At 41.6% G+C, this 23,864-nt stretch overlaps 1 protein-coding gene across 2 annotated transcripts in view; it reads right to left on the bottom strand.

Annotated features, from left to right (window-relative positions):
• Window positions 1-23,864, bottom strand: part of LOC112230880 (laminin, gamma 3) — a 252,515-nt gene that overhangs the window by 96,406 nt on the left and 132,245 nt on the right. For both annotated transcript variants that reach the window (XM_024397226.2, XM_024397225.2), the window contains 3 exons: window positions 22,868-23,066; window positions 11,437-11,546; window positions 2,988-3,224 (listed from right to left, as the gene is read on the bottom strand). In XM_024397226.2, coding sequence (XP_024252994.1) covers window positions 2,988-3,224; window positions 11,437-11,546; window positions 22,868-23,066 — 546 coding nt within the window. The remainder of the gene's footprint in view (window positions 1-2,987; window positions 3,225-11,436; window positions 11,547-22,867; window positions 23,067-23,864) is intronic.

Below are 23,864 nucleotides of genomic sequence, written 5' to 3'. Positions count from 1 at the left end.
TACTGTAAATTGGACAGTGCAGTTAGATTAACAAGAATTGAAGCTTTCTGCCAATATCAGATATGTCTATGTCCTTGAATTTTTTTGTTTGTTACCTACAACCTCACGCTAATCACATTAGCCTACGTTAGCTCAACCGTCCTGCAGGGGACACACCAATCCTGTAGAGGATATATAGCACCAATTAAAGGTTTTCTTGTGGCTACAAGGAAATAACCCCTATCTGGTACTATTTAAAATGCTTTCTTGTATGTAGAGTAATCTAAAAGGGTGATAGAAAGATATGAGTTGCAGAGAGAGAGAGAGACGAACAAAATGAGTGTTCCTTAGGGGTTCTTTAGGTAGGGGAGCCGTTTGAACCCTTTGAGCTCTTCAATTGTTCTTTATAGTTCATAAAAGGGTACTTTGCTCTTTTAGTGATAATTAAAATGTATGGGTGGTAGCTCATTTAAATATTTTGGGTCTGGTTTCCACACAGCTTTTCTTGTGCCACCCAGTTTCTCATATGTTATATTACACTGTTACATGTTATACATGCTCAGAAACAGTGTGTTGTGAAAAACTCACATATGGTCTTGCATTAATTGAGAACGGTTGACTGATTCAGTAGTTGTCAATTCTCTCTTCAGGGACCCCCAACCATTCCAGACTAGGGTTGAATGACGGGAACCCGGTTACCAAGATTTACCGGGATTTACCGCCCAAAACCACTCCTTTTTCTTCGGATAAATAACTGCGAGAAACCGTTAAATTATAATAAATTATTTATATTAACAGCATGGTGTGAAATGGAACTGTTAAATGATATGCAATGTCTAAATCTGGCTTCTCTACATCCTCTGCATGATGAATCAACGATCAGGGTGGGGACAGACCCATCTCAGTATGGAGCACAGTTCTAGACCTATAATCTCATTAGGATAAGTTTTTTACTTGTGACAGTGTGTCAAGGTTTTCCTCCTCTTCGTCTGAAGAGGAGAGGCGAGAAGGATCGGAGGACCAATATGCGGCGTGGTAAGTGTCCACGGTTCTTTTAATGAGAAATATTCAACATGAACAACTGATAAACGTGAAACGAATTAAAACCGAAAACAGTACCGTGTGGTGAAAAAAACACAGACACGGAAACAAACACCCACAAACAAACAGTGAAACCCAGGCTACCCAAGTATGATTCTCAATCAGAGACAACTAATGACACCTGCCTCTGATTGAGAACCATACTAGGCCGAAACATAGAAATCCCAAAATCATAGAAAAACAAACATAGACTGCCCCCCCAACTCACGCCCTGACCATACTAAATAATGACAAAACAAAGGAAATAAAGGTCAGAACGTGACACAGTGTAACCGATGTGAAATGGCTAGCTAGTTAGAGCGGTGTGCGCTAACTAGGTAGCCATTTCACATCCGTTACACTGTCACAAGTAAAACATGTATAATATAATAGCTTGCTGGACAGTATTTTATTTTAGCATTTCTTATACCAATAGACTATTCGAAGAGGGACGCAAGCTCTTTTTTTTTTGCTGAATGTTTAATACAGCAGCCAATAGAACTCACAGGGAGTTTGAAAGAACAGCAAACGCACAATGGCGGTAGGCTATAGCAGTTATTTATTCAGACCCATAACCATTCAATCTTTGTGAAGTGAAGTGAAAGCCTTCTCCGTCTAATTCTAGTCCTGTATTAATCAAGGATGATAAGGACAGCAAAACATATTTCGTTTAACTGTTGAAAGCGAGGAAGGAATGAGGCAACAATAGAGAAGAGAAAGAAGAGGTAAGACAATAACATTAGGGGAAATATTATGAAAGTTTCAGCCTACTAATAATACAATACGCTCTATTATATATTTCAAAATTAAAATCAAATTTGCTAGCCTATACTTGTATATTTGTAGGCCGCATGTGCTGCACCAGTATCAAATGTTCTCTTCTGCTTTATCATGGTTGGAACAATGTGCGTAATTCCGGTCCATACAGTATCATACAATACAGTACAGTAATACAGTTCACACTGAAAAAGATTAGCCTACTGGAGCTAGTTTAATTTATTTACCCAAGAGAGTATACAGCTAGCTACATCTGTGGGCTTTTATGTTTTTCTGCCATGCGTAATGTTCAGTAGCCTATATCATACAGTCAGTATATGTATTGGATAACGGCACAATAATTTGGGCATCTTTTGGCTTGGGCTCAAGGATGGTGCTTTATGGAACCTTATCATAAATGTAGGGCTTATAAAATGTATTTAATATATGGCTCATCAGTCTCAGGTAGCATCAGGCTGATCCAAGCTCTAATTCAATCTAGATATTTATATGCTTTATATAACTTTTCAATGACACTTCCATTTTTTGTCTGGAAATACCGGGTTACCCAGGAGAAAAGTGATTTATTCTTGGGATGGAACATTTGTAAAATAATGAGAAAATATTCAACCCTATTCCAGACTTATAAACACAATAATAGAACCTATGTAATTTTAACAATACAATATGGCTATTAAACCAGAATAAATAAAAAATGTGTGGTTCTTTATGGAACCATTCTCCATAAATGTTTTATAAATAATCATAAAAAGGGTTCTATATAGCCCTCAAAAGGGTTGTTACCATTGCGGAACCTTTTTTTGGTGCTATGTAGAAGCTTTTTTTTAAATGTATCTTCACAGAACTTTAAGAAAGGGTTCTTTACATCATCAAACAGGTTCCATTTAGAACATTATGAAAAAAGGTTTCATATCGCACCAAAAAGGGTTCTGCTTATTTTACAAGCCAAAGAACCCTTATTTGGCACTATATAGAACCATTTGCTTTCAGTGTGCAGAGAGAGGAGTAGAAAAGAGTAGGGAAGGGAAGAAAAGAAAAGCGAAGGTGGAGAAGAAGATAGAGGATATGAGAAGAGAGAAAGAGAGGTAAAGAGAGAAAGAGAGAAAATGAGAGAACAATAAAACACGAGAGACAGATTAAAAATCTCCTACCTGTCTCAGGGTGGCAGGGTCCGTGCTGGTGGCAGGTGCAGGGCACACAGGGTGACAGGGGTCCTCTGTTAGGGACCTCTCTGGTGTAGCCTGGGGCACAGAGCTCACAGAACTGACCCCCAAACCCCGGGGGGCACGTACACACCTCAACCCAGGGAGCAGGGGGGGTAGAGGATGTAACAGGGCTGGAGGAGTGGGCAGCGGAGGCCAGGGTTACCCCTGAGAGTTGGGACGTGTCTGGGGAGAGAGTTTGGAGATCATTAATACTTTAACTCCAACTCTGGAGAGAGAGGAGGAAGAGAGAGAGGGCATGAATGCTCAAACGTACTAACTCTGAAAGGCTACTCTGACATACTGAAGTTAATGGTCCAGTTAATGGTCCAGTAATAATGTGTGATTGATCATCAGGAATTTACGATATCTTAACCGCCATCGATAAGAAACATTACTGTGCAGCCGTATTCATCGATCTGGCCAAGGCTTTCGACTCTGTCAATCACCACATCCTCATCGGCAGACTCGACTCAAATGATTGCCTCGCCTGGTTCACCAACTACGTCTCTGATAGAGTTCAGTGTGTCAAATCGGAGGGTCTGCTGTCCGGACCTCTGGCAGTCTCTATGGGGGTGCCACAGGGTTCAATTCTTGGACCGACTCTCTTCTCTGTATACATCAATGAGGTCGCTCTTGCTGCTGGTGAGTCTCTGATCCACCTCTATGCAGACGACACCATTCTGTATACTTCCGGCCCTTCTTTGGACACTGTTAACAACCCTCCAGGCAAGCTTCAATGCCATACAACTCTCCTTCCGTGGCCTCCAATTGCTCTTAAATACAAGTAAAACTAAATGCATGCTCTTCAACCGATCGCTACCTGCACCTACCCGCCTGTCCAACATCACTACTCTGGACGGCTCTGACTTAGAATACGTGGACAACTACAAATACTTAGGTGTCTGGTTAGACTGTAAACTCTCCTTCCAGACCCATATCAAACATCTCCAATCCAAAGTTAAATCTAGAATTGGCTTCCTATTTCGCAACAAAGCATCCTTCACTCATGCTGCCAAACATACCCTTGTAAAACTGACCATCCTACCAATCCTCGACTTTGGCGATGTCATTTACAAAATAGCCTCCAATACCCTACTCAACAAATTGGATGCAGTCTATCACAGTGCAATCCGTTTTGTCACCAAAGCCCCATATACTACCCACCATTGCGACCTGTACGCTCTCGTTGGCTGGCCCTCGCTTCATACTTGTCGCCAAACCCACTGGCTCCATGTCATCTACAAGACCCTGCTAGGTAAAGTCCCCCCTTATCTCAGCTCGCTGGTCACCATAGCATCTCCCACCTGTAGCAAACCAATTCTTTCTTTGGCCGCCTCTCCTTCCAGTTCTCTGCTGCCAATGACTGGAACGAACTACAAAAATCTCTGAAACTGGAAACACTTATCTCCCTCACTAGCTTTAAGCACCAACTGTCAGAGCCGCTCACATATTACTGCACCTGTACATAGCCCACCTATAATTTAGCCCAAACAACTACCTCTTTCCCAACTGTATTTAATTTTAATTAATTTATTTATTTTGCTCCTTTGCACCCCATTATTTTTATTTCTACTTTGCACATTCTTCCATTGCAAAACTACCATTCCAGTGTTTTACTTGCTATATTGTATTTACTTTGCCATCATGGCCTTTTTTGCCTTTACCTCCCTTCTCACCTCATTTGCTCACATTGTATATAGACTTGTTTATACTGTATTATTGACGGTATGTTTGTTTTACTCCATGTGTAACTCTGTGTCGTTGTATCTGTCGAACTGCTTTGCTTTATCTTGGCCAGGTCTCAATTGTAAATGAGAACTTGTTCTCAACTTGCCTACCTGGTTAAATAAAGGTCAAATAAATAAATAAAATAAAATTTAGCCAAGTTGCTGTTGCATAGGCAGTGGTGTAAGTACTTAAGTAAAAAATACTTTAAAGTACTACTTAAGAAGTTATTTGGGGTATCTGTACTTTACTTTACAATTTATATTTTGACAACTTTTACTTCACTACATTCCTAAAGAAAATAATGTACTTTTTACTACAAACATTTTCCCTGACACCCAAAAGTACTCGTCACATTTTGACAGAAAAATGGTCCAATTCACACACTTCCCTATTGTCTCTGATCTGGCAGACACAAATGCTTTGTTTAACAATTATGTCTGAGTGTTGGAGTGTGCCTGGCTATCCATCAATGTGCCTGGCTATCCATCAATAAATCCATCCATGTGCCTGGCTATCCATCAATAAAAAATTGAAAAAGTGAAATGGTGCATTCTGGTTTGCTTAGTATAAGGAATTTGAAATGGTTTATACTTTAACTTTTGATACTTAAGTACATTTGAGCAATTCCATTTACTTTTGATATTTAAGTATATTTAAAACCAAATACTTTTAGACTTTTACTCAAGTGATGTTTTACTGAGTGACTTTCACTTTAACTTGAGTTCATTTCTATTAAGGCATCTTAATTTTTACTCAAGTACGACAATTGAGTACATTTTCCACCACTGTATATAGGTGGGAATTCACCCCATATGTCTTTTACTGTAGGCTATTTGCCCATGCATGAGGGTGGTGTAGAATATAGCTCTGTAGGATACAGTAGTGTGCGAGTGATATCAGCTGGTAAAGCTAACACTTTTATCATCTCTGTCTCTCTGGATATTCACTGGAGGTCCCGAGGTGCCCAATAAGACAAGCCAGCTGTTCACCATGTAAACTCTGTTACACATTGTAGCTCTATGATATTGTGGGTGTGTATGTGTGCGCGCGCGCGCGCATAAACGCATTTGATGCACATGGGTGTACACACACACCTAGCTACCTCACTCTGGGAATCTCTGATAAAACAAAATAAATCAGTGCAGTGGAGTGAGGGAGGAGGAGGAATGGAGGAGAGGAAGAGGAGGAGAGGTGGAGGTATGGCAGGAGCCTACACCCACAGGGATTACTGATCCCTCTCCTTCATGAATAGTGATGGGGGGATAGTACAGGTTGAATCCTCCTCAGCCATCATACAGAATACTACCACCACTAGTCAAGGTCCAGCGCCTGGCTTTTAACAGTGTGTGTGCAAGTGTGTCAGTCACAGCGAGTCAGGGGTGTGAGATTTTCATGAGATTACATTTTTTGCCTGTGTGTGTAATGAGAGGGGGAAAAGACAGGATGAGCATGAGGAAGAGAGAGAACTTGGGCTCTAACAAATTGTGATCCCCTGATCCTTCGGCGACGATCAAACACAGTTCATTTACCATACTATCTGCAAATCAGCACCCAACCAACTCATCCCCCCTGACTGCTTGCTAACCCCTGTACAACACTATCTCTCTCACTCTCTCTCTCTCTCTCTTCCTTTTCTCCATCTCATGTCTTCCTATTTTTCTCTCTCCAACTCTCTCTCCCACTTCGTCTTTTGTCCATCTCCTCACCGCTCCCTTTCCATCTGTCTCTCTTTGCATCTCTTTCTCCCTTCTCTCCATCTTGCTCTCTCCCCCTCTCCCGTCATACCTTTTTCCACCCCTCACAACTCCCTACCCTAACATAACATTCCCAGTACCACTTAGCTGTCACACAGGCAGGATCCTCACCCAACAATGTGACAGAAATCGCCTACAGACAATCCTGTCATTAAAATAATTCAGCCTAATAATGAATGCCATAATCTGTGTTTTGGTGCAGGGAGGGAGGAAAAAGCGCTTTGTGGGATTTTCCTATTAGCGTCTCTGGGTGTCTGCAGAGATAAGGCACTTCTAACACTGTTTGGGAACTAATTTTAGACACAAATCATTTGCAATGTTTTCCTCTGCGATGTGCATAGAGGTTGTATGAATGTGTGTGTATGTATGTAAGAGGGAGAGAGAAAGAGTGTGTGTGTGTGTGTGTGTGTGTGTGTGTGTGTGTGTGTGTGTGTGTGTGTGTGTGTGTGTGTGTGTGTGTGTGTGCGTGAGAGATAGCGACTGTATGTGTATGTGTACATGAGTATGGATGCAAGTGTGAATGTGTGCATGTGCATAGTGTGTATGTAAGTTTTAATGTGTGTGTGGCTGTGACACCCGTAATTAAAGTGGCTGAAAGAGAGATAATGGCTTTGAATAGCTGTTCTGTCATCTATGTGCTGTAATCCAATGCAATCCCTCTCAGATCATCTCAGTACATTGATCTAAACACTATGAGAGAGAGAGCGAGAGAGAGAGAGCGAGAGAGAGAGAGAGAGAGAGAGAGAGAGAGAGCCCCCATCCCCCCAAAAGAGCAGAAGATTTGGAAGAACAGACAGGCAAAATCTGTGAATGAAAGTCCTGCTCTCGCATAGATGGACTTGGCACAACTCAATGCTTCAGTCAGAGCAGGTGTGTGTTGAACACTCAGCGACAAGTCACTCAGTCTAAAGATGCCCTTAACTGAGAATGGAAATGTGTGTCTGTGTGTGCCTCTATCACTTATTAGGCTAAAAGTGGTTGTGTGTATAAACTAGACAGATAGAGTGTGTGTGTGTGTGTGCATGCGTGCGTGTCTATCTGAAAGTGAATTAGGCAGACTGTTACTAAGTGAGCTAGAGCTGCAGTAGTGAACTTCCCTTGCCAGTGAACAAACTTGGCAGCTGATATTTGCGAGGCCCAGCGGTGCTATCAGAGAGATTCTCCTCAGAGCCCAACAGAAGAGGCCGGCGATAATGAGAGGGCAGCAGGTTGAGAGCAGGAAGTAGGAACCAGACTGCTGTCTATTAACGAACTGCTGTAGTAAAGCCCTCTCATGTTTGGCAGGAAAATGTGAATAACAGGGCAGAGCCACTACACTGACTAAAGAGCATGTTGCCTGCTTGCACATCATACCTTAACAACTTTTCTGATGAAGAAAAATGTCTAGGTTAAATAGAAACATACTCATAGTAATAGAGTACCGGAGGCACAAAAATGAAAAACACGCTAGCCTTTGCATGTACTGTGTGCACACACTTATGCACTACCACTTCTACAAACACATATACAAACATACACACAGCAAAAGTGTTACAATCCAGGTGTTGAGGTATAAAGTTATATCTGAGTGTTGATTCTAGTGGGGTTAACACCAGTAGATTGAAATTGAATATTGGTGTTTACTTCGAACGACCAACACACAGTAGTCTGAGAACTTCTCTAGGCAAGATATTTTTGGAAAAATGTGTTTTTCACTAATGTTAGTCATTTTGCACATGTGGTGTTCTGTGCCTGGCTAGTTAGCTTTCGCCGTTCTACCTACCAGAGATTCACCCCGATTCTGCCAGTGGCTTGTGGCTATCAAGAATGATGCGGTGACCAAAGATTATCAGGGGAATTCTCAGGCTGAACAGACAACAGCTGAGAAGTGATGAGATACCATTGATTTTATCCCTTCACAACAAAACGGAAGATTCTCAATTAGAGGTAAGCTAATGTTAGCTAGCTTGCCAGTTTAGCTGGGTTAGTTAGCTAGCTAACATTACAGTCCTGTATTGAACTCTGAAAGCCATCTGCTATATCTTTGGTATACATAATGTCAATCAATGTTGCCTATGCCATGGTAGTCACTGCTAGACTGGTAGCTACCTTCAGCGGAGTAAACATGTTTGTTTGTTCATTCTATCTTTGACCGAAGTTAGCTAACGTAAGCTAGCTAATGTTACCAAATAAGAGTATCTCATCTATTCCACCCTTGTCTGGAAAACAATCTGTTACTAAAAATAGAATTGTCCATAACTAAATCACTCTTTATTTGTGTGTTGGTAGTCTCAGCTGGCTAGCAATCTTGCTGCCAATTTAGTGACTATAGTTAGGTAACAGCAAGCTGACTATATTGAAATGTCCATTGTCAGGTATGCTTAGCTAGCGAGTCTAATAGAGATCAATACAATTAGTGGGGTGCTTAAATTGTGTATTGTTGTGTATTTTGTGGAAGGTGGTACCAAAAGCTGATTCCACCAACATGTGCTTCCAACCCCTAGCTCTACACAAGATTAAGATAAATTGGCCAAAATATTTACAAGCTAACAGCTAAGATAGCTTAATTTACAGTAAGCATGGTATAAACATGAATTGGGTAATACTTGTATGGTTTGTGTTTATTTTATGGGGTTAACGGTGGTTAGAGGTAGTACCTTCCAGACCATGTAATCAATTTCGTCTACCCCTCTTCTCTTTTTACCCATTCTTTTTTTAAAACTCAGGTTATCTGGAGTGATTCCACAGTGCCTTGCTGAAAAATGCCACAAAGTGGGGGAATTTTGGGTAAACAAGCACGAGGGAGCAAACACACATTGCAGTTATGGAGCACAACAACACTGTGGGACAGAAACCAGTAAGGGACACTGAAAATTATAAAATCAAGACTACACGGTAATAACACAACCACCTTTCCTTTTTCTGCAGATGATCAAAACAAGACAGGTCTACAAAATTCCCTGCAAAGGGCTACCATTGACAATAATGATCTGTCAAAGTAAATGGGCTGGGGGAGGTTTACTGACAGTACTTTGAGATGAGGAAGGGGGTTTTGGTTTTGCAGGTTCGTGCTCAGACATGAAATGCTTTGTTGGGTATGAGAGCGATGGAGGTGCCATTTCTCCTCAATCTGCAGAGAATTGTAGCTACAGATTGTTTGACCAGATGATGTAATTTACCCAAAGATTTTACTGACATCTTGTCTATTTCAAGTCTTCTCTCATTGATCTGGACCGTCTTCTCTCATTGATCTAGATCGCCCAACACAAGTTGTAGTCTTTCAGAGACTACAGATATAAGGCTTTACACCCCCCCCCTCCCCCCAACACTGCGAAAGCATCAACTCTAATAAAGTGTTATTTTAAGTCGGAATTTGCAACACCATGATGTTAGGGAACCAACACACTAGGGGTGTTAGTTTGTCAACACTTTGAAGAGTGTTAGTTTAACCTTATTTTGGTGGGTCACATGTCATTTCTAAGAAAGTATTTGATTTAAAACTTCTTATGGCTGGGGGCAGTATTGAGTAGCTTGGATGAATAAGGTGCCCAGAGGTGCCCAGAGTAAACTGCCGGCTACTCAGTCCCAGTTGCTAATATATGCATATTATTAGTATATGTGGATAGAAAACACTCTGAAGTTTCTAAATGTGTTTGAATGATGTCTGTGAGTATAACAGAACTCAAATGGCAGGCAAAACCCGAGAAAAAATCCAACCAGGAAGTGGTAAATCTGAGGTTGGTTGTTTTTCAACTCACTCCCTATTGAAGATACAGTAGGATATTGGTCATGTTGCACTTCCTAATGCTTCCACTAGATGTCAACAGTCTTTAGAACATTGTTTGATGCGTCTACTGTGAAGTGGGGGAGAATGAGAGGGGAATGAGTCAGAGGTCTGCCAGAATGCCTTGAGCTCATGGCGCTCGTTCACGTGAGAGCGAGCTCTGTTCCATCGCAATTCTACAGACAAAGAATTCTCCGGTTGGAACGTTATTGAATATTTCTGTGAAAAACATCCTAAAGATTTATTCTATACTTCGTTTGACATGTTTCTACGGACTGTAACGGATCTTTTGGACTTTTCGTCTGCTCGTACGTCATGAAGGTAGATTACTGGGCTGAACGCGCTAACAACAAGGAGGAATTTGGACATAAATGATGGACATTATCGAACAAAACAAACATTTATTGTGGAACTGGGATTCCTGGGAGTGCATTCTGCTGACTGCAAAATATGTCAGATATCTTTTTGGCTTGTTTGGTCTCTGAGCGCCATACTCAGATTATTGCATAGTTTGCTTTTTCCGTAAAGCTTTTTTGAAATCTGACACAACGGTTGTATTAAGGAGACATGTATCTGAAGTTACATGTATAACACTTGTATTTTCATCAACAATTATAATGAATATTTCTGTAAATTGATGTGGATCTCTGCAAAATCTGAACATAACGCGCCAAAGTATACTGAGATGTTTTTATATAAATATGAACTTTATCGAACAAAACATACATGTATTGTGTAACATGAAGTCCTACGAGTGTCCTCTGATGAAGATAATCAAAGGTTAGTGATTAATTCTATCTCTATTTCTGATTTTTGTGACTCCTCTCTTTGGCTGGAAAAATGGCTGTGTTTTTCTGTGTTGTGGCTCTGACCTAACATAATCATTTGTGGTGCTTTCACCGTAAAGCCTATTTGAAATCGGACACTGTGGTGGGATTAAGAAGAAGTCTATCTTTAAAATGGTGTGAAATACTTGTTCGTCTGAGGAATTTTAATGATGGGATTTATGTTGTTTTGAATTTGGTGCCCTGCACTTTCACTGGCTGCTGTCATATCGATTCCGTTAGCGGGATCTCAGCCATAAGAAGTTTTAACACTGTTGGTGTTAACATTCTGATCTTGCGGCGTGCACACACACACACACACTTACAGTTGTGTCCTCCTGCGTTGCTGATCCTGAATGCAGTGAGGTTGAAGAGAAGACTTTGGAACTCGAAGGCAGACAGAAAAGGCCTCAGTCTTGTCTCCTCCTTGTGAAGTCTGGAAGAAGACAAACACAAACACAGGGCCATGATTACTGAGGACCGCAACATATTATTACAGTATGTATGTATGAAGGAATGCATGAAGGAATGCATGCATGAATTAATCTGAAAATCTCACATCACCCACATCACACATCTGAAATCTAGTATGGGATGTTTGCATTAGCATTGGGGGAGCTGTGTACACTGTGGGAGCTGTGTACACTATAACTTTATCTCTGTTTGATATACAGCTCATACTCTGTCCTGTGTGAATGTGTTATATATGAGCAGGGTATGTCATATCTGTCTATGAGTTTGTGTTGACAATATTTTAAGTCCTCTCTCTCGGTCTCTCTCTCTCTGTGTCTCTCTCTCTCGGTCTCTCTCTCTCTCTCTTGGTCTCTCTCTCGGTCTCTCTCTCAGTCTCGGTCTCTCTCTCTCTCTCTCTCTCTTTCTCTCTCTCTCTCTCTGTCTCTCTTTATGTGTGTGTGTGTGCATGTGTTGGACATCTTCACGGATCCACCTGTACCCGAATATCCAAGACCCAAACGGGTCCGGACCCAGAATTATAAAAAATGTCACAGGTCTGGGTTGGATCTGATATGATTGTAACAGGTCTCGGATATGAGTAATTTCAACTGACTTGTGGAGTCACTAGTAATTACTATTGATGGGGAAACAAAACTTGAGAATATCATTGAGAATATCCAGCCAATTGTGTCGAAAATCAGTTCATTACTCGAGGCAATGATTAACACAGTGTACACTAGTGGCTCCTGCTGGTCAAAATAATTTTAAACAGACCAATTTGTATTGATTACGTCGCATGTGTCGCAGCGCGTGCGCAGGGTAGACTTTTGTCTTCTACTGAAGCCAATACCAAACCAATCTGGTTGTTGTTTGACAAAACTAAGCATCGGACGTTGTGAATCATGTGCTTCAGATAAAGTGATACAAGCATCGGTACGCTGTTTTGAAACAAACTGCTTAGCGATTTTGTCACATGCCTTGGAGCTCCGGTATCAAACTTAACATCACCAGTAATTAACAGTTCAAGGGTTGTTCATGTGGATTTTCCCTGTCGTATGTTGTAAATTCCCGCTTCCCACTTGGTTAGAAAAGCAGCATCATTACTGCATTTTGAAAAGTAGGTGGGACAATGTGCTCATTCGGGGGCTCATTAGCATATTTCTGAGTATTACAATTACATGGTGACTAGCTATAAAGGAGTCATGCACTTAAATCATCCTTTTATTAAATCAGCCCTTCAATGTTTATGAACAATGTACATTCATTGGGATGACTTTCCTTTATAGGAGATCAAAAAGAGTTCGCTGAAAGCCATGCAAAGAATAAGCCCCATCTGCCAGCTTCTCATAGGTCACCTCTGTTACAGTACGTTGCTAATCATTAAGTGATATGCATGTGGTTTACAGAAGAGACAGTGAAGATTGGTAGTAACAAACACATTCACTTTCAAAACTTGCAGAACAGATCTTGTCAAGAAAGCACTGTATTCATACTGGCATAACCATCAAAAACATATTCTGCTACAACACTTCCACTGACGGTTGGCAACAACCTCTCTTCCCTGTGAAATGTTATTAACATGCTGTAAGGCGATCTGTGTCTCTCTGGCTGATAAGATTGCATGTTTTCTGCTCCTCCAGAGGATGGTGAAACAAATGAGCTGCCATCTCTGGATGAGCTCCCATTTCCCCCTGTAGATACGGACGATGAATAATAATTGAAGGTGGTTTTTGTTAAGCAGGAATTGTTAAACAACAGTGTTTTATACTGTGACTAAGTTGATGTCCCAGGGACAGTTATTGAAAACATAGGTCAATCCAACCTGATTGTGGTAAGAGATATGGAAACAGTTGTTTACATTGAGTGATTCACCTCTGCATCTACAGATCGCTTGTGTATGTGTGTGTATTTTTAATGCTCACTCCCATTAATAGAAGTATAACCTTTCTTATGATTATAGTATTACCATACTAATTGGATTGTACAACCCAGAATGAAGGGTTTGAAATTATGAAGTGTCCTTTTTTTCTGTGTTGATCTCCCTTACTTTAATAGGAGTATAGCATATTTTGAAATAGAAGCTAAAATTGAAATGCTTGCATTAAAATGTAATAATTATCATCACCCATGTGATATGAGGATGGAATGTGATGGAAATGTGTATACTTGTGCTTTTCTATTTACCAATTTCAATGTTCTATGTTTGTCCTTTCTATAAACCAATTTCTCTGTTCATGCAAGTGACTGACTGAACGAATCCTTACTAGTAGCTGCAATTTGGCAGTATGCCAGACCTTATTTTGAGAACAAAATATATCTCAGTTTCAAGGTTTCAGCTTAGAGAGAAGCCTTGTGAGGTATTGGTCATGTTATGAACCAGTATTGGTCGGTCACAATAAACAAAACTGTAATGATGAATGAAATATGCTTAATCATGCAAATATAACTTATCTGTGTATAGCCATATATAAAACAACTGTGGGGGGTCCCCAGTAGAGCTTCTGACAGACATTCACTGTGGTGCATTAACTTTTTTGGAACATCTCTAGTGCACTGACAAACAATTATTCGAAGATTGACTTCGAAGTGTCGCTGTGTAAGAATTTCCACAACAAAACCTACAAGGCACCGAACCCAGAGGTTGCAGTTTCAAGTCCCCAAATAATTCATATATACTCTGCGTCAAGTGTGCTTGAGCACTGGTAGTTTTACGTTGGTGGTGATAATTGGACATTTATTTTCTTGATTTTAGGAAGCATTTAGCAAAGTGCAAAAATGCATTCTTGCAAATACAGTGCCTTGCGAAAGTATTCGGCCCCCTTGAACTTTGCGACCTTTTGCCACATTTCAGGCTTCAAACATAAAGATATAAAACTGTATTTTTTTGTGAAGAATCAACAACAAGTGGGACACAATCATGAAGTGGAACGACATTTATTGGATATTTCAAACTTTTTTAACAAATCAAAACTGAAAAATTGGGCGTGCAAAATTATTCAGCCCCCTTAAGTTAATACTTTGTAGCGCCACCTTTTGCTGCGATTACAGCTGTAAGTCGCTTGGGGTATGTCTCTATCAGTTTTGCACATCGAGAGACTGAAATTTTTTCCCATTCCTCCTTGCAAAACAGCTCGAGCTCAGTGAGGTTGGATGGAGAGCATTTGTGAACAGCAGTTTTCAGTTCTTTCCACAGATTCTCGATTGGATTCAGGTCTGGACTTTGACTTGGCCATTCTAACACCTGGATATGTTTATTTTTGAACCATTCCATTGTAGATTTTGCTTTATGTTTTGGATCATTGTCTTGTTGGAAGACAAATCTCCGTCCCAGTCTCAGGTCTTTTGCAGACTCCATCAGGTTTTCTTCCAGAATGGTCCTGTATTTGGCTCCATCCATCTTCCCATCATTTTTAACCATCTTCCCTGTCCCTGCTGAAGAAAAGCAGGCCTAAACCATGATGCTGCCACCACCATGTTTGACAGTGGGGATGGTGTGTTCAGGGTGATGAGCTGTGTTGCTTTTACGCCAAACATAACGTTTTGCATTGTTGCCAAAAAGTTCAATTTTGGTTTCATCTGACCAGAGCACCTTCTTCCACATGTTTGGTGTGTCTCCCAGGTGGCTTGTGGCAAACTTTAAATGACACTTTTTATGGATATCTTTAAGAAATGGCTTTCTTCTTGCCACTCTTCCATAAAGGCCAGATTTGTGCAATATACGACTGATTGTTGTCCTATGGACAGAGTCTCCCACCTCAGCTGTAGATCTCTGCAGTTCATCCAGAGTGATCATGGGCCTCTTGGCTGCATCTCTGATCAGTCTTCTCTTTGTATGAGCTGAAAGTTTAGAGGGACGGCCAGGTCTTGGTAGATTTGCAGTGGTCTGATACTCCTTCCATTTCAATATTATCGCTTGCACAGTGCTCCTTGGGATGTTTAAAGCTTGGGAAATCTTTTTGTATCCAAATCCGGCTTTAAACTTCTTTACAACAGTATCTCGGACCTGCCTGGTGTGTTCCTTGTTCTTCATGATGCTCTCTGTGCTTTTAACGGACCTCTGAGACTATCACAGTGCAGGTGCATTTATGCAGAGACTTGATTACACACAGGTGGATTGTATTTATCATCATTAGTCATTTAGGTCAACATTGGATCATTCAGAGATCCTCACTGAACTTCTGGAGAGAGTTTGCTGCACTGAAAGTAAAGGGGCTGAATAATTTTGCACACCCAATTTTTCAGTTTTTGATTTGTTAAAAAAGTTTGAAATATCCAATAAATGTCATTCCACTTCATGATTGTGTCCCACTTGTTGTTGATTCTTCACAAAAAATACAGTTTTATATCTTTATGTTTGAAGCCTGAAATGTGGCAAAAGGTCGCAAAGTTCAAGGGGGCCGAATACTTTTGCAAGGCACTGTAGGTCTGTGGCCATAACTCTTTGATGCTCACATATCTGGTGGTGTAGCTGCACTGCAGCAGGACATTTCAGGTTGTTAGTGGCCAAGAAATGATGTGTTCAAATACCATAGGTGTTGTGACTGTACAAAATTATACAAGAATGCAGCATCATACTGACATTTATAGAAATAACACAAATAAATTGTATTTTAGGCAAAATGCTGAAATATAAAATATATTTTATATTTGAGATTCTTCAAAGTAGCCACCGTTTGCCATGATGACACCTTCCACCAGTCTAGCTACATTTTCAGATTACACGTTTAGACATGAAGTCTATTTCATTTCAAGTTAAAGTATACTGTTAACTAGCTAGCTAATGTCTTATTATTCGTAACTCAGATCCATTTGCTTTGCTAGTTATAGCCTATCTATATCTATAGCCTAGTTACAACCTTTCTTTCGTATCGTCTGAGATTCCCAAAGATTGGAAAGCTGCCACGGTAATCCCCCTCTTCAAAGGGGTTGACACTCTAGACCCAAACTGCTACAGACCTGTATCTATCCTACCCTGTCTTTCGAAGGTCTTCGAAAGCCAAGTTAACAAACAGATTACCAACCATTTCGAATCCCACCGTACCTTCTCCACTATGCAATCTGGTTTCAGAGCTGGTCATGGGTGCACCTCAGCCACGCTCAAGGTCCTAAACGATATCATAACCTTAATCGATAAGAGACATTACTGTGCAGCCGTATTCATCAACCTGGCCAAGGCTTTCGACTCTGTCAATCACCACATTCTTATTTTTGGCAGACTCGACAGCCTTGGTTTCTCAAATGATAGCCTTGCCTGGTTCCCCAACTACTTCTCTGATAGAGTTCAGTGTGTCAAATCGGAGGGTCTGTTGTCCGGACCTCTGGCAGTCACTATGGGGATGCCACAGGGTTCAATTCTCAGGCCGACTCTCTTCTCTGTTTACATCAATGATGTCGCTCTTGCTGCTGGTGATTCTCTGATCCACCTCTATGCAGATGACACCATTCTGTATACTTCTGGCCCCTCATTGGACACTGTGTTAACTAACCTCCAGACGAGCTTCAACGCCATACAACTCTCCTTCTGTGGCCTCCAACTGCTCTAAAATGCAAGTAAAACTAAATACATGCTATTCAATCGATCACTGCCCGCACCTGCCCGCCCGCCCAGCATCATTACTCTGGACGACTCTGACTTAGAATATGTGGACAACTACAAAAAACTAGGTGTCTGGTTAGACTGTAAACTATCCTTTCAGACTCACATTTAGCATCTCCAATCCAAAATTAAATCTATAATTGGCTTCCTATATCGTAACAAAGCATCCTTCGCTCATGCTGCCAAACATACCCTCGTTAAACTGACCATCCTACCAATCCTCAACTTCGGCGATGTCATCTATAAAACAGCCTCCAACACTCTACTCAACAAATTGGATGCATTCTATCACAGTGCCATCCGTTTTGTCGCCAAAGCCCCATACACTACCCACCACTGCGACCTGTACGCTCTCGTTGGTTGGCCCTCGCTTCATACTCGTCGCCAAACCCACTGGGTACAAGTTGTCTATAAGTCTCTGCTAGCTAAAGCCCCACCTTATCTCAGCTCACTGGTCATCATAGCAGCACCCACTCGTAGCAGATTCATGCAGGATTTACTTAGCTAGCTAGCAACATGTCTCAACAAAAGACTCCACTATGCAATTTACCATTTCAATAGAATGTCGCTGTGACAATTGTTAATAGACGTAGCTGGAACAGAATAACTGATTAATTTATGAACGCTCAACACCAGTTGAATATGGCCGGTGTCAGTAAACATTGCCAAAAAAGCGTATATTGTTGCCAGCAGCATAGTTGCAGTCACCAACGCTCTGGATAACATAAAAACAACCTAACCAGCTCTGCTAGGGCGAGTAAAGTGGTCAGAGAGCTGTTCTCTCATTTGTTTCTGGAAGTAGCTAGCCAACGTTAGCCAGTTAGTTGGGTGCTTGACTGTTGTTGTTAGGACAGAACGCTCGGATCAACCCTTAACACATCTTAAGGTTCCGCCCCTTTTTTTCAATTTTCACCTAAAATGACATACCCAAATCTAATTGCTTGTAACTCAGGCCCTGAAACAAGGATATGCATATTCTTGATGCCATTTGACTTTGGCCACTAGATGGCAGCACTGCGTGTGCAAAGTTTTAGAGTGATCCAGTGAAATCTCAAAATGTTGTATCAAGACTGCCCAAATGTGCCTAATTGGTTTAGTCATAAATTTTCAAGTTCCTAATTGTGCACTCTCTTCAAACAATAGCATGGTACTCTTTCACTCTAATAGCTACTGTAAATTGGACAGTGCAGTTAGATTAACAAGAATGTAAGCGTTCTGCCCATACCAGATACGTCTATGTCCTGGGAATTCCTTTGTTTCTTACAACCTCATGCTAATCACATTGGCCTACGTTAGCTCAACCATCCCACGGACAGGACACCGATCCTGAAGCAGTTTTAACTAGCTTCTCATGGTTTGATGCTGTCAAGACCGGTACTACTTAATCACATTGGATGAGAAATAACCTAGCTTTGGCAGCTATTAGTCTACTATAGTGTGTCGGCTTGGCTGATTTCCGTCTCTTCTCTCTCCATGTCACTCGTTGACACTCACAGTAGCCTACACACACAGCAACGCCTCTGCTGGAGCCTCACCTCTCTGCCTCCTCACCATTGTGCTTTATCAACTCTGGTTAATAAAGTAGCTTAAAATTGACTTTTCTGCTGCTTCTCTCACTTGGATTGGACTGCCTCTGGATCCAACCAGGTCTAAACTGAACGGTGTAGTTGTCCTCAGGTCCATTTGGAACGGGTCTCTATATTTAAAAAAAATATTTATAAATAATGGGAAAGCCCCAGGTCCATTTCGGGAACAGGTCCAACTTTTTGGACCAGTGAAGGCCTCTGGCGTGCGTGACACTGGGCCTGTAATTAAGCTGTTGCTACGATAAGAGGAACATCGTCAGTGGACCAGGAAACCACTGGAGGTCTGGGTTAAGTATGTGGTGGGAGCCCACACACACACACACACAAACACACACAGGCAGGCAGACAGTCACATACTGATAGAGACACAGAGGGACAGGGGGGAGGAGAGAAAGAGGCTGGAGAAAGAGAAGAGTAAAGAGAAAGAAGAGAAGTGAAGAAGAAGAAGTGAAGAGAATGAATCATTTAGATGATATATTTTAAACAAAAAATGTTCCACCCTGTTGTCTCTCCCCACAGTCTACAAGGCAATGGAGAACAACAAAGGCAAACCCATCCAACACTATTTAACATGAGGGCATCAACCACCCCCTCTGTCTTTGAACAGCCCTACCTACCCCGCTACTCTATGTGATTGAGATGATCCTAGGAACCAGGCACGGCGCAAGGATTTTTTCTCTCACGGGTGTAAGGGGGGTGCTTGACCAATATGTGGGGGTGCTAAGAAAATAGTTAATTTTCATGACTTCAGAGTTATAAGGAAGTTCTCATTTTTCAATAAAAGCAGATATGGCACAGAGCACATTCGATATAAATGTAGTGTTTAATTGAATTTGGCCTAAGAAAATTCAACAAAATAACTGGAAGCCTAATTACAAGTGACCACAAGGCAATGGCAAGAAACATCTTTCACGTTCAGCAAAGCTGAAAGCGCCCATGCACTGAAGTCTTTCAGCAATAACAACACAATATATCCAAAATGCGACAACAACAAGAAAGTGCATTTGTTCCATATGCATAATCAGACAACTGTGCATTGGTAATAATGTTTTGGATGAAATGGCTATCACAAAGTCAGAAATTAAATGAATTAACAATATCCGAAGTCCAAAGCTAGCAGCGACGAGCTGCTCTGGCGCTCCATCATGTCGTGGCGCACAAGTTTCTCTCTCCGACTCATCTTTCTCATCTCCCTCTTCTTCTTTGGCCCCCTTGGAGACGGGGTCTGGGTATGGATTTTCAATTTCTACCCGCACTCTTCTCTTGATCAGCAAACAGTCCATTGCTGCGGGGTGAGATGGGCGACTCGCTAGCTAGTAGTTCTCTCACTTAACGTAGACAAATGTGCGCGGTCACACACACACCAGACTCCTCCTCCTCCCCCCACCCACACACACGTCATAGGGTACACATGCGGCACAAGGGATCGGATTGGGAACAGAATGGCTGGTTATTAACTTTGACATATTTCTTTATTTAATAATAGGGGCTACGCAGATTTGTGACAGGGCTACAGCCCCTCCTAGCCCTGGTGTAGCGCCATGCATGCTGGGAACAAAACACCACTTACCCTGGATAAAACATTCAACACATTCACACAACACAAGTAGGCTCACAGTCATGACAAACAGCATGCTATCTGTCACCAAGACAGCATTGCCAGGGGATGGGAGACTGTGTGTTGTGTTGCTGTGTGCTTCCCAAATGACACAAACACAGACATGCACACTCACACACAGCCTCTGAGTCATTTGGAGAGAAAAAAAGCTCAGAGACAGTTTCTACCTCCAGACTGTTGAAAATCCAACCCTAGCTCAACCAATACACTATCTACTTTATATTGGAAATACAGTCATACTTGACATGCACATTGATAATTTATACTGCACTCTTCAAAAAAGGTGCAGGGTAGAACCCTTGGCAAAGGGTTCTACCTAGAACCCTCAATGCAGGGTTCTTCATAGAACCCCCTGTAAATGATTTTTACTTAGAACCCTCTATAAAGGGTTCTTAGAACCATCAACAAAGGTTTTAACAAGAACCCTTTTAACCACTAAAGGGTCTTCCAAGAAGTGTCTATGAAGGGTTCTACTGAGAACTCTACATTTCTTTGAAGGGTTCTTCTTAGAACCCTCTATGAATGGTTCAAACAGCCTTATTAGCCTCTAAAAATAAAATAACCCCTAAATGACATTATCACAAGGCCTTTTTTTGAGTGTTCTTGAAAATATATCAGATTACTCAGATTACTCAAATTCCTGAGGTTAACGTTTTAAACACTAATGCTCAGGCACTATTTAAAAGAAATAAGAAAACAATTCAACAAAAATCTTATTCAGAATAAGAACAGTTATTTGTAGAACTCTTCTTGCTTTCCAAAGACTCCTTCTTGCCTTCAAAACAATCATCAAAGAACCCTTTCTTCCAAAAACGGTTCCACATATCAAATTTTATTTGTCACGTGCCGAATACAACAGGTGCAGACCTAACTGAAATTCTTACTTACAAGCCATTCACCAACAATGCAGTTTTAAGAAAAACAACAATAAAAATAAGAAATAAAAGTAACAAATAAATAAGAGCAGCAGTAAAATAACAATAGCGAGGCTATATACAGGGGGTGCTGGTACAGAGTCATGCGCGGGAGCACCGGTTAGTTGAGGTAATTGAGGTAATATGTACATGTAGGTAGAGTTATTAAAGTGACTATACATTTGATTAGACGTTCAGGAGTCTTATGGCTTGGGGGTAGAAGCTGTTTAGAAGCCTCTTGGACCTAGACTTGGCGCTCCGGTACCGCATGCTGTGCGGTAGCAGAGAGAACAGTCTATGACTAGGGTGGCTAGAGTCTTTTTTGTTAGGGCATTCCTCTGACACCGCCTGGTATAGAAGTCCTGGATGGCAGGAAGCTTGGTCCCAGTGATGTACTGGTCTGTATGCATTACTCTCTGTAGTGCCTTGCGGTCAGAGGGTGAGCAGTTCCCATACCAGGCAGTGATGCAACCAGTCGATGGCTCTCGATGGTACAGCTGGTACAGCTGTAGAACATTTTGAGGATCTGAGGACCCATGCCAAATCTTTTCAGTCTCTTTAGGGCGAATGGGTTTTGTCGTGCCCTCTTCATGGGATGTTATAGGTTCTACGTAGAACTCTTTGCTTTACAAAGAACCCGTCTTCTAAAACGGAAAACGGTTATTGGTAGAACCCTATCCTGTCGCAAAGAACCATTTTTCAACCCTTTTTTTCTAAAAGTGTGTATATCTTGTGGTGTACATATCGGTTTTATACCATGCATACCACTTCCTTTTCCTTACTTATTTTATTATCTGACTTGTGATTGTTATTGATATTGATATGTGTACTGCATTGTCGAGAGCTTGCATGGAAGCATTTTACTGCACTGTTTATTCCTGCTGTAAACTGTGTACGTGACAAATAAACCTTGATTTGGCGAAGCTCTTAAGAACTACCTAGGAGAGAGAGAGCTCCAGAGAAAGACATTTGAAAGTTCCCTACACATCGTCTCAGCTGAGCTTTCGGGATATAGCAATGTGGTGCCATGATAAGATGAGTGCTCCAGGACGAGGTGATGCTGTGTGTGTGTGTGTGTGTATGTGTGTGTGTGTAGGGCCAGATCTCTGTCTCTCTAATGACGTGTGTGGAGCCTGTCACCAGAGAGGGCCCACACAATGACAGTCCTGTCTCCAGGTCCCGCTGCTCTGAGGGGGCAATCAAAGTCCCCCCTTCACCCAGGCTGGGGGTTGTGGGGGAACTCATTACTCATTATGCACAGTCACAAGAAAGGACATAGCACTGTCTGTCACAAAGCCATAAGGCAGCTCCCATAGTACACACTTCCCGGCTGCACAAAAAGAGCTGTGAAGTAAACCACGCCCCAAAATATTCTAATGAGCTGAATGTATGAATATCATACAGCCATGGAGATGACACTGTTCATCCATGCAGTCAGAGGTTCATACACTGTACTGTAAGTAGGGGTATTACATATTTGTATATGATTATATGATGTAGAGTAGCATAATAGTAGGTGTATAGTCATATTTTACATACATGTCAACACATGCTATGCACACATATCACACCCACACCATTTTGTTTTACCTGAGAGTGAAGGTGTGCTGGGGAGCGAGGCCTGGCTGGTGGACAAGTCCAGGTTGGGGTAAAAGGTCAGCTGACAGGGTGATTCCAGATCCTTCCAGAAGCACAGTGACACTGTGAGGGAGGAGGCACTGGGCCTCGGCCGTGAAGGTCAGGGAGAGGAGCTGGCCATAGCTCAGGAGATGGTTCCCCAGGAACTTCTCTACAGGAGCAGAGAGAGGGGAGACAGGCAGACAGACAGACAGGCAGGCAGACATCAAGGGTCAGGGGATAACCATGCAGGCATTTAGCTATCTCACATCCTGTCAGAGAGAAAGAGAGTCTTTGTGTGTTTCAAGTTCAGCTTCCCGCCATCTGACAAACATGCTGGAAGGGGTAGTAGTGTTGAATGAGAGCTTTGGCTTTTGGTGTTTATATATATATAAATAAGAGAGAGAGAGTGAGAGAGAGAGAGAGAGAGAGAGAGAGAGAGCTTTTGGTGTTTATATATATATATATATATAGAGAGAGAGAGAGAGAGAGAGTGCGTGTGCATGTGTGTGTGTAGTGGAGTGCGAGGGCCAAGGCTCTTGTAACCCACAGAGATCACAGTGGGAGTCTGGCTGTGATTACCCTTCGTCTTATCTCTGGCTCATTACAAGACATTAACACCACTTCAAAGAGCTACACACACACACACACACACACACACACACACACGCATGCGCATGTACAGGCACACACTCTACAAACCAGCACACTCACTGCAATGATCAGCACCCAGGGATCCCAAATACACTTTAATAAAAGAACACATGGGGAAAATGACATTTTGAGTTATGGGTGGGTGAGGAGGAGGATGCAGAAGATCCTGTTTACAGAAATATGTGAAAATGAAGCACTATGACAGATAAGGAAAGGTGGACTGGCATTTCATCATTCAAGATTGATTACAGCAATAAAAACAGGAATCCACCTTAAAAAAGGCAGATGTTTTTCAGTAAGGCAATACACAACTGCA

The sequence above is a fragment of the Oncorhynchus tshawytscha genome, linkage group LG33, assembly GCF_018296145.1.
Source record: "Oncorhynchus tshawytscha isolate Ot180627B linkage group LG33, Otsh_v2.0, whole genome shotgun sequence".
Classification (NCBI taxonomy): domain Eukaryota; kingdom Metazoa; phylum Chordata; class Actinopteri; order Salmoniformes; family Salmonidae; genus Oncorhynchus; species Oncorhynchus tshawytscha.
The sequence above is the reverse complement of the archived record's forward strand: the minus strand, read 5'-3'. Positions and strand labels throughout refer to the sequence as shown.